This window comes from Cavia porcellus, unplaced genomic scaffold (genome assembly GCF_034190915.1).
Source record: "Cavia porcellus strain 051 isolate PalLab524CR breed Dunkin Hartley unplaced genomic scaffold, mCavPor4.1 scaffold_6, whole genome shotgun sequence".
Classification (NCBI taxonomy): Eukaryota; Metazoa; Chordata; class Mammalia; order Rodentia; family Caviidae; genus Cavia; species Cavia porcellus.
This window is the reverse complement of record NW_026947489.1, coordinates 29,482,476-29,494,996: the sequence shown is the minus strand read 5'-3', so window position 1 is coordinate 29,494,996 and position 12,521 is coordinate 29,482,476. Positions and strand designations below refer to the sequence as shown.

The 12,521-nt window shown below is 52.1% G+C and overlaps 1 protein-coding gene across 1 annotated transcript; it reads left to right on the top strand.

Moving 5' to 3' along the window:
- The first annotated feature begins 1,815 nt into the window (after positions 1–1,815).
- On the top strand, positions 1,816–8,976 carry Vps18 (VPS18 core subunit of CORVET and HOPS complexes). The gene is made up of 5 exons (XM_003475701.5): positions 1,816–2,233; positions 3,345–3,486; positions 4,655–4,746; positions 4,872–6,745; positions 7,779–8,976. The coding sequence occupies exons 1-5, from the start codon at positions 2,143–2,145 to the stop codon at positions 8,502–8,504; spliced, it is 2,925 nt and encodes a 974-aa protein (XP_003475749.1). The 5' UTR covers positions 1,816–2,142; the 3' UTR covers positions 8,505–8,976.
- The last annotated feature ends 3,545 nt before the right edge of the window (positions 8,977–12,521 follow it).

The window sequence follows — 12,521 nt, the reverse complement described above, 5'->3', positions numbered from 1 at the left end:
AAAAAAGCCCATTTCTCATTGCTCCCTGTAGACGGCCTTTTTCAACTCTGCCTGCCTGCACCCAGGCACAATAAATTCCACACTACGTTGCCTTTACACAAGTCTGGTGGTCTCCACGGGTCTCTTACAGTTCCTTACACCTGTAATCCTATTGGTTGATCATAATTTTGACCTAAGTTGTACCCATCTCGTGATTTTACTCTGTAAAACTCCCTTTGAGAAGTGGGCTCTTTGGCAATCCATTTGGGGCCCCTCCTGTCTCTCAGGAGTTATTCCTATTCCCAATTCCTTTTCTCTAATACATTTTCTATCCTGAACCTCTATTGTTCATTAGAATTCATTCTTTGATTTTGAGGAACACAAACTTGGTGTATCTGACATCTAACATTTCCACTGTATCACTCAAAGGGCTGGTAAGGTGCATGTTGAGCCAGGTATGGTGTCACACACCTGTAATCTCAGCACTTAGGAGGCTGAAGCAGGAGGATCACCTTGAGTCTGAGGTCAGTCTGGGCTACATAGTGTATTCAAAACTAGTCTATACAGTAAGTCCCTGTTTTAAAAAAAAAGACTGGATGTTCATTCTGGAATGAGTTATCTTATGCATGAATCATTTTTCTGGCCTTTTTGAGATAGGGTCCCACTATACAGTTCAGGATGGATTTTAGTTATGTATTTAAACATATATACCAATAAAATAAAAACAATTTTTAATCTGGATATGGTGGCTCACACTTGTAATCCCAGCACTCCAGAGGCTGAGGTGGGAGGATCATTGCCAGTTAGAGACCAACCGGGGCTACAAAGTGAGCTCAAGGCCAGCCTGAACTGCATAGCGAGACCCCCCTCTCAAAAAAGACAAAAGAAAAAAAAATTTTTTTAAAGATTAAAAATATAGCCGGGCACGTGGTGGCGCACTCCTGTAATCCTAGCACTCGGCAGGTTGAAGTAGGATTGTTGCAAGTTCGAGACCAGCCAGGGCTACAAAGTGAGCCCAAGGCCAGCCTGAACCATATAGTGAGACCCGGCCTCAAAAAGACCATCTATATCTATATCTATATCTATATCTATATCTATATATCTATATGTCGGATGTGGTGCTGCTCGGATGTGGTGCTGCACACCTGTAACCTCCGCACTCGGGTGGCGTGGGTGACATAATTACTAAAAGTTCAAAGCCAGCCTGGGCAACATAGGAGACCCTGTCTCAAACAAACAAGCAAACAATTTTTTAAAAACCAAGTTTCTTGTCATTAATGACTGGCCCATTGACCACTGCTCCTGTTGGCTGGCAATCTTTCCCAGGGCAGGGAGGCCAAGCTCACCTGTGTGACTCTACCGCAGCACTAGGCTTTTGCACAGACCACGTGGCCACCAGCCTTGCGCAAAGCAGTGAGCGAAGCAGCAAGGTAGACCACTATGGGCCAGGCTGAGTAACCGGCACAGAGTCTCCTGTCCACCCCAGCTCCAGGGTGGGAGAGGGGCTGGTACTGCTCTGCCTGTGCCTCATGAAGATGGACAGCGACTAGTATTCGATCGGGACTTTGGGCAGTTTATCCAAGCAGGACGACCATTTGAAGGAAGAAGCTGGTTTTGAAAGCCTAGAATCAGCCAGGGTCCGACGGCGCGCGAGGGCTAGCGAAAGGGTAGAGGGCCAGGCCTGGACCCCAGTGTCGAAGAGCGGAACTGCAGCTGGACCTGCAGAGAAGACTCAAATGGGAAGCGCCAGACCCACAGCCCTCGCCACGCCCCCCAGCGGCGCAGGCGCCTGCGTTCAACTCAAGCGAAAGCGGGGCATTTGGACCCGGAAGTTACGTGATATGCGTGCGTCACGGGGCGGGAGTCAGCTGAGCCGCCCGGGCGAGGTTGTGGTCGCTTGGGATGGGCTCAAGGCATTTTCTAATCTCTGGGGGGGCCGCCTTGAGGTGCAGGATTGCGCCAGATTCAGCAGAGAGCACGGTGAGCTTCCTGCTGCCTAAGGCGCGAAAGAAGAGGTCTTCAGGGTTTTTAAAAGGAAGCGGCGCAGGTTTCTAGGATCTGTCAGAGACCGAGGAATCACAGCTTCCGTTCCGCAGTGACGGGGCCTAGGGGAGCCCTCTTGTAATCCCCAGCCCCGGAGGAAGAGCCTAGAGGCCAAGTACCATGGCGTCCATCCTGGACGAGTACGAGGACTCGCTGTCCCGCTCCGCCGTCTTGCAACCCGGCTGCCCTAGCGTGGCCATCCCCCACTCGGGTAAGGCTCTCCTAGCATCTGCGGGCGAGGTGCAGGGAGGACGACCCCACGAGCTCACAGTCATCTTCAGGATATGCTTTCCAGACTCCAGTCTCTGCTCGGCTCTCTTGGTCCTCGGCTGGCTGTGGGGTCGAAGTTTGAAAGCGCTCCAGAAGCAACCGCTTGATCTAGGCCCTGTTGCTAGGATCCTTTTTAAAGAGGGAACTGGGACTCGGATAAGGAAATGCCTTTCTACAGAGCTGCAGTTAGGCATTTGGGAGAAGTGAAATAGGCTGCGGGCTTCTCCGAATAGATTTCGGTTCTGTTCTATCAGGGCTTTTCACTTTTGGTGAGTGGCAGGGAGGAAATGGGGAAAGAAACCGATGGAAGACGAATGTTGTAGGGGATGGAGAGGTGCTCCTAAAGGGAATTTTGTCACTAAACAGGGAAATATGGAAATGAAGTATTCTTGGCCAGGGCTACAGTTGGGTGGCAGCCTCGATTTTAGGGGAAATTTTGCAGAAATAGGTCAGAGTTGGCAGAGCACTGAGGTATTTTGAACGAATGATTAGAGAGAAAGCAGCTGCAGTGTGTTCGCACTGATGACTGGAACGGTTTCCCAGGACTTTCTCTGCCTTTCAGTCTTTTGGAGACTCACTGAGTCTTTCCACTGCATGATCAGAGAGGAAAGAAAATAGAGCTGGAATATTTAAATTGAGCTAGGATTGCTGGACCCAGACCACCTCCTCACCAGACTTACTCCTACCCCCTGCATTACCACTTGGAGCAGGTATAGTGTGCTGTAACAGCATCTCAAGTCTGCAGTGTGTGGAAGAGTCCAAGACTCCTGCAAAGAGTTTGTTAACCAAGACCCTAAATTTGGAGTTTTTTGGGTTTTTGGTACTGGGAATTGAACTCATGACTTTGGATTTATCAAGCAAGTGCTTGAACCCGCTGAGCTAAATCCCCAGCCCCAACCAAGACCCTAAGTATAGAAATATGGTGAGAAAGTGAAAACTAAGTAGCATTGCTGTTTATTGAGGTTGAATTTTTGGGTTTGTTTGTTTGCTTGCTTGTTTTCGGCCCTTTCTTCTCTTTGGTAGCTTATCTTTTCCTCATTTCTCCCCTCCAGGCTATGTGAATGCCCAGCTGGAGAAGGAAGTGCCCATTTTCACAAAGCAGCGCATAGATTTTACACCTTCTGACCGAATCACCAGTCTTGTGGTGGCTTGCAATCAGCTCTGCCTGAGCCTGGGGAAGGATATCCTCCTGCGGTAAGTAGGACCCAAAGGTTTAGGAGGAGAGAATGAAGAGGTATTTGTGATTATTAGCTGACTCAGGCCTTTCTTCCACTCCAGGCAAGTGAAAAGGTAGATTTGTAATTTTTAGGAAATTGCCACTTCCCAAACAAAACCAATGTAGTATAGTGGTTAAAAATCAGAGACATGAGGGGCTGGGGATTTAGCTCAGGGGTATAAGTTCCTGCCTTGCAAGTGTGTGGTCGTGAGTTTGATCCTCAGTACCAAAAAAAAAAAAAAAAAAAAAAACAGACATGGAGTCAGATTGCACCTGTGGAATCTTGAAAAAGACATATAACCTCTCTCAAGATGGCCCTTCATCTGTTTAGTTCCAACCCACAAGTTAGTCATATGGATCACTGGACCTGTCTGGAGTCCTGACATATATTCATTAGAAGTGGAAATAATTCATGCCAGCAAAACTTTTTATCTGTAGAAAACCATCTAGGATAAAACAGCTGGGCTTCTGTCTCACGAAAATAAATTCTAGATGGACTAGTTATTTAAATATTAAAGAATGAGAATATTGAAAGAACATTTAATAAATTTCTGTTCATATTTAAAGGGAAACCTTATTCAAGCTAGAAAATTAAAAACCGTAAGGACAAAGATATATCTTTGTAGATTGCTAGAGATAGCTTTTGGTTTTTGAGACAGGTTCAAGGCTAGCCTCAAATTCATTATGTAGCCCAGGGTAGTCTTGAACTCATGGGGATTCTCCTGCCTCAGCCTCTCAAGTGCTAGGTTTACAGGGGTGTGCCACCATACCCAACTCTATAGATATCTTTTACTGATGAATAATTGCTGTTAAACAAATGTAGTATGAATCTTCTCACAGAGCTGTAGCTTTCTTCTCCTTCCACCTATTTTAAATTTTGAGACAGGGTCTTGCTAAATCACCAAATTGCCCAGAGGCTGGCTCAAACTCGCCATCCTTATGCCTCAGCTTCTCGGGTGTTGGAACTACAGGTATGCACTGTCATAGATTTTAGGCTTCTCTTGGGATTACATTCAGAATTTTTTTGTGTATATGAAGATTCAAAGGAAGAAAGATTGTGGCTTTTACCAGATTATAAAGAAGTAGGTGATCTAGAAAAGGACCTGCTCTTCTCTAGAATGACCCTGTGGCTCTTGTTCCCTACAGCATTGACTTGGGCAAAGCCAATGAACCCAACCATGTGGAACTGGGGCGCAAGGATGATTCCAAAGTGCACAAGATGTTCCTGGACCCTACTGGTAATTTAGTGGTGAAGGTTGGAGGAGGGGGCTGTAGACCAATCACTGCCTGGGTGAGGGAGATTTGATGGGGAAGGGACAGGAATGGCAGTATCCACTTGGGTGCTGTATTCTGCCCACTCTAGGCTGTCACCTGCTGATTGCTCTGAGCAGCACTGAGGTCCTATACATGAACCGCAATGGACAGAAGGTACGGCCACTAGCACGCTGGAAAGGGCAGCTGGTGGAGAGTGTGGGCTGGAACAAGGCGCTCGGCACCGAGAGCAGCACAGGTCCCATCCTGGTGGGAACTGCTCAAGGCCAGATCTTCGAAGCAGAGCTCTCAGCCAGTGAGGGTGGGCTCTTTGGCCCTGCCCCAGATCTCTACTTCCGGCCATTGTATGTGCTGAATGAAGAAGGGGGTCCAGCACCTGTGTGCTCGCTGGAGGCCGAGCGGGGCCCCGATGGGCGTGGCTTTGTTATTGCCACCACTCGACAGCGCCTCTTTCAGTTCATAGGCCGAGCAGCAGCAGAGGGAACTGAGGCCCAGGGCTTCTCAGGGCTCTTTGCTGCCTACACAGACCATCCACCTCCATTCCGTGAGTTTCCCAGCAACCTAGGCTACAGTGAGTTGGCTTTCTATGTCCCCAAGCTGCGCTCTGCACCCCGGGCCTTTGCCTGGATGATGGGAGATGGTGTGTTATACGGCTCATTGGATTGTGGGCGCCCTGACTCCCTCCTGAGTGAAGAGCGAGTCTGGGAGTACCCAGAGGGAATAGGGCCTGGGGCCAGCCCACCTCTAGCCATTGTCTTGACCCAGTTCCACTTCCTACTACTGCTGGTGGACCGAGTGGAGGCTGTGTGCACCCTGACAGGGCAGGTGGTGCTGCGAGATCACTTCCTGGAGAAGTTTGGGCCCCTCAGGCACATGGTAAAGGACTCCTCCACGGGTCAGCTGTGGGCCTACACAGAGCGCGCTGTCTTCCGCTACCATGTACAGCGCGAGTCCCGCGATGTCTGGCGCACCTACCTGGACATGAACCGCTTTGACCTGGCCAAGGAGTATTGTCGGGATCGACCTGACTGCCTGGACACAGTCCTGGCCCGGGAGGCTGATTTCTGTTTCCGGCAGCGTCGCTACCTAGAAAGTGCCCACTGCTATGCTCAGACCCAGAGCTACTTTGAGGAGATTGCCCTGAAGTTCTTGGAGGCCCGGCAGGAGGAGGCCCTAGCTGAGTTCCTGCAGCGAAAACTGGCTAGTTTAAAGCCAGGTGAGCGTACCCAGGCCACGCTGCTGACCACCTGGCTGACAGAACTCTATCTGAGCCGGCTTGGGGCTCTGCAGGGTGACCCAGAGGCCCTGAACATCTACCGGGAAACCCGAGAGCGCTTCCGCACCTTTCTGAGCAGCCCTCGCCACAAGGAGTGGCTCTTTGCCAGCCGGGCCTCTATCCATGAGCTGCTCGCCAGTCATGGGGACACGGAGCACATGGTGTACTTTGCTGTGATCATGCAGGACTATGAACGGGTGGTGGCATACCACTGCCAGCATGAGGCCTATGAGGAGGCCTTGGCCGTGCTTGCCCGCCACCGTGACCCCCAGCTCTTCTACAAGTTCTCACCCATCCTCATCCGTCACATCCCTCGCCAACTGGTAGATGCCTGGATTGAGATGGGCAGCCGGCTGGATGCCCGGCAGCTCATCCCTGCTTTGGTGAACTATAGCCAGGGTGGTGAGGCCCAGCAGGTGAGCCAGGCCATCCGCTACATGGAGTTCTGTGTGAATGTCCTTGGGGAGACTGACCAGGCCATTCACAACTACCTGCTGTCATTGTATGCCCGTGGCCAGCCAGCCTCACTGCTGGCTTACCTAGAGCAGGCTGGTGCCAGCCCACACCGTGTGCATTACGACCTCAAGTACGCACTGCGGCTCTGCGCTGAGCATGGCCACCACCGTGCTTGTGTCCATGTCTACAAGGTACTGGAGCTGTATGAGGAGGCTGTGGACCTGGCCCTGCAGGTAAGTCCTGACCCCATCCAGAAGAGGCACCTGGAGAGTAGTAGCTTGAGAGACTGAAGGGTTGGGAGGATGTGGGGAAGGGTAGAGGTGCTGATTTCTTATGCAGAGAGTCACTGTAATGTAGAGGGTAAGGACAGAGAGAAAGTCCGGGTTCAGTTCTGGCCCTGCCACTTAACTAAGGTTGTGGCCTTGGGCTGCTTTCTGAACTTTCCTATACCTCAGATTATTAGTTTTTTATTTTATTTTATTTTATTTTAAACTTTTTGTTGGTGGTGTAGTGGTTTTTTGAGACGAGGTCTCACTACGTAGTTCAACCTGACTTTGAAATCACTGTGTAGCCCATGCTGGCTTTGAACTCCCAGCAGCCCTCCTGCCTCAGCTTCCTGAGTGCAGAAATTACAGGCATCAGCCACCACTCCTGGCTCATTTGGCTTTAAAATGGGGGTAATGTTAAAATATTTTCATCTCACAGGTTTGATTAGTACTAATAGGAAAGTACTCAGGGCTGTGGTTGGTACATACATGTTAGAAGACAAGAAATGTGCTGAATTACATTTCTCAAATTAAAATTGTCCCCTACCTTATGATCACACAAAGGGATAGTTAACAGGCAAATTCCTCAGCCTGAGCTCAGGACTTACCAACCAGAATTTACTGAAGCAGAATGTCAGGCAGGACTCAAAAATCTATTTTGGGGCTGGGAACGTAGCCTTGTGGGAGAATGGTTGTCCAGCCTGCAGGAGGCCCTCAGTTCAACCCCAAGCAGTGCTCCCCACAAAAAGATTTTGAATTTGTTCTGAGGTGATTTTTAAAATCACCAAAGTTGGAAACCTGCCACATTGGTAGCTTTTCCATAGCTGTAACAGGGACAGGCCCATTACTGACATAGACTCCTTTCCTGGCCTTCTTGCTGCCTAGAACGCTGGGAATTCTGCCCCTCCTCAGGCCCTGGCTTTCCCCTCAAGCCTCTGTCCCATAGTCTCAAGCTAGGCTGAAGAGGGCCTTGACCCTGACTCCCACGGTTTCCCCACAGGTGGATGTGGACCTGGCTAAGCAGTGTGCGGACTTGCCTGAGGAGGATGAAGAGCTGCGCAAGAAGCTGTGGCTCAAGATTGCTCGGCACGTGGTTCAGGAGGAGGAGGACGTGCAGACCGCCATGGCCTGCCTGGCCAGCTGTCCCCTGCTCAAGATTGAGGATGTGCTGCCTTTCTTCCCTGATTTTGTCACCATTGACCATTTCAAGGAAGCAATCTGTAGTTCACTTAAAGCCTACAACCAGCACATTCAGGAGCTGCAAAGAGAGATGGAAGAGGCTACAGCCAGTGCCCAGCGCATCCGACAGGATTTGCAGGAGCTGCGGGGCCGCTACGGCACTGTGGAGCCCCAGGACAAATGTGCTACCTGTGACTTCCCCCTGCTCAACCGCCCTTTTTATCTCTTTCTCTGTGGCCACATGTTCCATGCTGACTGCCTGCTGCAGGCCGTGCGGCCTGGCCTGCCTGCCTATAAGCAGGCCCGGCTTGAGGAGCTACAGCGAAAGCTGGGGGTTGCACCACCCCCAGCCAAGGGCTCTGCTCGGGCCAAAGAGGCTGAGGGTGGAGCTGCTGCTGGAGGGCCCAGCCGAGAGCAACTCAAGGCTGACCTAGATGAACTGGTGGCTGCTGAGTGCGTGTACTGTGGAGAGCTGATGATCCGCTCCATTGACCGGCCCTTTATTGACCCCCAGCACTATGAGGAGGAGTATCTCAGCTGGCTGTAGGACAGTGTCCCCCTCACAGTGGACAGACAAGGGGAGCAGCTGCCTGTGCTTCTCAGGAAGGCCAAACCTAGTCAGTGCTGTGTCTTACAGTTGGGTGTGTGGGTTGGGAGTGGGAGTCATTCTGTTAGCTCTCGCTGTGGTTCCCACCTGCTTAGACAGCTAGCCCCCAGGCCTGCAGCCCATTCCCACCCATGTCTGACAGCTCCTTTGTCCTTGTTACTCCCCACCCTTGCCTTCTGGACTGAGAGGCCCCTTCTCTGCTCTGAACCTACCTCTTCTCCCTCGGGGGAGGCCATCTCCTCTCTGCCCTGTGCATCCCTGAAGTGGAAAGGCAGCCCTCCCAGGCACAGGCACTGGTGGGGAAGGTTACGCACACTCCAGGGCTTATGCATGAGGAGTCCCTGGGGCTGAAGGCCTCATGGGGATAGTGGGAAATAATGATAGGTGGAGAGTATTAAACTGCTGCACTGGAGCCTTGGAAATTGATGGCTTGGGTTGAGGGGGTGTGAACGATCTTGAGGTGGGCTGGGAGCTGGGCGGGGGGGCTGCCAGGCCTGAGGCCTTCCAGCCTTTTCATGCAGCCTATCACCTAAGACAGGATGCGTTTGTCAGATTCTGCTGGCTTCTTATCCACTTACTCCTCTGCTTCCAGGGCTGTGCTGGGCAGCCTGCCCGGGCTGCTGTCCTGAATCCAGAGCAGGAGCTGTTCCTCCCTCCAGCCAGCAGATGGTGCTTTTGCCTACAGAATTCCTCATTTCACTCTTAACTGGTTGATGCTTCCTTAGTTTTTCCCTACCTGGTTGTCCCAAAAACTTTCTAGATGTCTTTGCTGCCATGATTCTGGCCCCTCATTCTTCCCACCATTAGCCCTTACACATGCTATATTTCACTTGCCTCTCTGCCAGCTGGGATCCCTGCCATCCTGGCTTTACCTGGCTCTGCTATAGCTACTGCAACTATCATGGGATTTAGCAGATTTGTTTTCTCCTCACCTTACTCCGATGACTTGCTTCACCCTCCAAGTTAGATTCCTCAAGTTGGTTGTGGAGGCTGAGTCCTGGAGCAGGGCCTTCCCATGACAGCAGCCGCATGCCCTTTGCCCCAGTAGGTGCTCATGGTGCGCTGCCTGGCCCAGTGGGTGTGATGTACCAGCTGGCCCAAGCAGGGTGATGGGGTTCCTTTAATCAGACTGGGGTTAGGCTTACCTGGCTGGTAAATGTCCCTTCTCTTCCCTCAGCTTAATCCTCCTAGGGATGTTGTGTTCTGCAGTCCTGGTTGGATCTGTCCCTGCTGAATCCCCCAAACCAACAGAATCTCCTCATAGCCTCTGCTAACCTAGGTTAGAAGTTGCCTGGTTGCCCTGGCTCCCTGTCTTTCTCCTGAAACAAGAGCAGGATTAAATGAAGGTGACGGGTCTCATGGGTGGGTAGAGTGCATTGTAATGGTTCTCTGTTATTGCATGGTGTGGGGACTTCTGCTCCCTTTCTGTGTGGCCTGAGACTCACCTAGATAGAACCCAAGGATGGCTGAGGGGTTGCTTGCCCCACCAGTAAGCACTGGAGTAAAGCCTTGGTCTGCCAGTGGTAAGGTTGCTTTTTCACGTGGAACAGTTCCTACCTCGTTCTTACACTTAGTGGGTGCAGGTGCACCAAGCCCTGCTCCACTGGTCTCTGCTCCCAGAGGGCTTGGCTGTAGCAGCCTGGGATGCCTCTTCTTCTGCTATCCTGCCCATCTGGTCCTAGGCAGTTTCCTCTTTCCTGGGAAAAGGCCCCAGGCTTCCCTGGCACTGACAGAATGGGGTTCCGGTGAGTCAGGGCAACGGGAAACCACAGCTCTTAGATCCCTAGAAATTAAGCAAGGCCTGGAATGGAGAGCAGAGAAAAGGACTTCAGGGCTTTGGCCCTCAGCCTGGGGGAGGGTCAAAGAGAAGAGCCTGGAGCAGCTGCATGAGCAGTATCCCAGATGAATGAGCTGCTCCTGGAGCGGTCACTGGAAATAGGAGGCGTGGCCACAAGCAGTGACGCCGGGACCAGGGCGGGAGGCCTGTAAATAAGGAAGCCACCTGGGGGACGCGCTGGGCAGGCACTGGTCCTGGGGAGCAGGTGCTTCCTGAGTCCCACCCTGAGAGGGCCCTAGGGACTGCGCTGCCTAGTTGATCGCTGGCACAAGGGGGCGCTGTCTACTGGCGTCCAAAATCCCTGCTCCTAGGAGAGTGGCAATGAGAGGATGTGCCCGCCTGGAGTTCCCAGGCCTCCTCCTGGGGCAGACTGGCCAAGGGCACCAGCCCTGACACAGAGCGCGTGCTTAAGCCAGCAGCCTGGCTGTGAGCTCATTCCCCTCGGGACCACCTTTCTCAGGTTCCTGCCCTTCCCCCCAAGGCTTGGGACGCAGACTAGGACCTGCACCACCTCCGTTGGTTGGAGGGGTCCCTGAGGCCACCAGGCTCCTGGGCCGCCCTTGGCGCCAGGGAAACAAAAGGTTAGGGGCCCAGAGGGAGTTATATGGCCTCACCAAAAGCGTGGGGGAGGGGCGCAGAGGGGCACACCTCCTCTCCATCCCCCCTAGCTCTATCGATTCTTCGAGACACTTTCACAGGCGGAAATTCCCAGAGGTCAGAGGAGGGAAACGGTTAATTCCTTTTATTCAATGGGTCCCCCCTACACGACTCCCCCCACCTTCCTCCCTTCACTTCCCGCCCCCCCGTGTGAACAGGAAGTGGAAAGGAAAAGGCTCTGAGCAGAGCAGCTGGGAGCAGGAGGCAGGGAGTGGGCTGCAGGCTTGGTGCCAGCCCTGCCCCTCTTGTTGCTTGCTGGAGAGCCTGGTGGACTATGGCCTGAGAGAGAACCTGCAGCCTCACTGGCCAGTGGCATCCAAACTGAAATAGCCCAATGCCTAAGCTCCCTTTCCCCAACCTGCTTCCAGCCAGAATCCACAGCTGTGAGCAGGCAAGGAACCCTCTGCCCACCTTCCAGCTGCCCTGGCCACCACAACCCAACCCCCACTACCATGTTAGGCATCCTGAGACTGGCAGGCAACTCTTCAGGCAGCCGCCAGTCCTGGCACTAGCTCCCCGACTCAGCCCCTTGGCCCTGCCAGTCCTTTGAAGCTCATGCAATGCTTCCTGTTTGGGGCGGGCAATGCCAAGGCCCCTCCCCCACTATTGTTCTGGAGAGACCATAGGTCCATCTGTTGCCCCATGGTGGGGCCCCTAGGCAGTGCCACATGGGACTATCACCACAAAGGGCCCTGCTGGCAACTTTCCTTGTGTAGGGTGAGGCTGGGCCCTGTAGCAGGTTGAGGGTGAACAGTGGTCAGGCTAGAGGGGACAGTGAGGTAGGAGGAGGATGCTGGATAGTTCAGTGTTTGAGCAAACCTTCACCTGGGGCATGGAGGTGATGCTAATCCAGGAGCTGTGCCTGCTCAAGCCACCAGGAGAGTGACTGTGTTCTTCTCATGACCATGTTGCCAACAAGGAAAACTGAGGCAAAGCATGCAAACTTAGCCAACGCTGACCAATAAAAGGACACAAACTAAGATTCTCCTTTCAAGGGGATTGGTGCCTTCTCTGCCAGGATTAGGGCTTTCTTTTCCCAGGGTAGCTCTTCCTGTGAAGTTTTTTTTTTTTTTTTTTTAGCTGTATTAGGGATTGAACACAGGGACTTTGTACTGAACTGCATCCCAGCTCCCACCTCTACTTCTTTTTTAAGATTTTATTTACAGTCTTGCTAAATTGTTAAGTTGCCTAGGCTGCCCTGTGCTGGACTTGCCTCAGCCTCCTAGAGTGCTGGGATTACAGGCGTGCACCACGAATATAGTTTTCCTTGAAGTAATTTTGGACTGAGCTGTCAGGAGCCATCCATGAGGTTGTGGAAGGCTGAGTTGCCCTCAGTTGGCAGCCAGTAACTGATATCCATTCGGGTAAGACAGGTTTGAACAGGGAAATGATCATTTGACCCCAGGAAGATGAGTACTTTTTCAGTTCTTGGGTTGCTGAGGCCAAAGTTCATTTGTGTTTCC

Bases quoted from the DNA above. Each gene is read 5' to 3' on its own strand.
- Vps18 (XM_003475701.5), top strand. From the start codon at position 2,143: ATGGCGTCCATCCTGGACGAGTACGAGGACTCGCTGTCCCGCTCCGCC. The intron at 2,234-3,344 runs GTAAGGCTCTCC...TCTCCCCTCCAG, and splicing joins CGTGGCCATCCCCCACTCGG to GCTATGTGAATGCCCAGCTG. The intron at 6,746-7,778 runs GTAAGTCCTGAC...GTTTCCCCACAG, and splicing joins CTGTGGACCTGGCCCTGCAG to GTGGATGTGGACCTGGCTAA.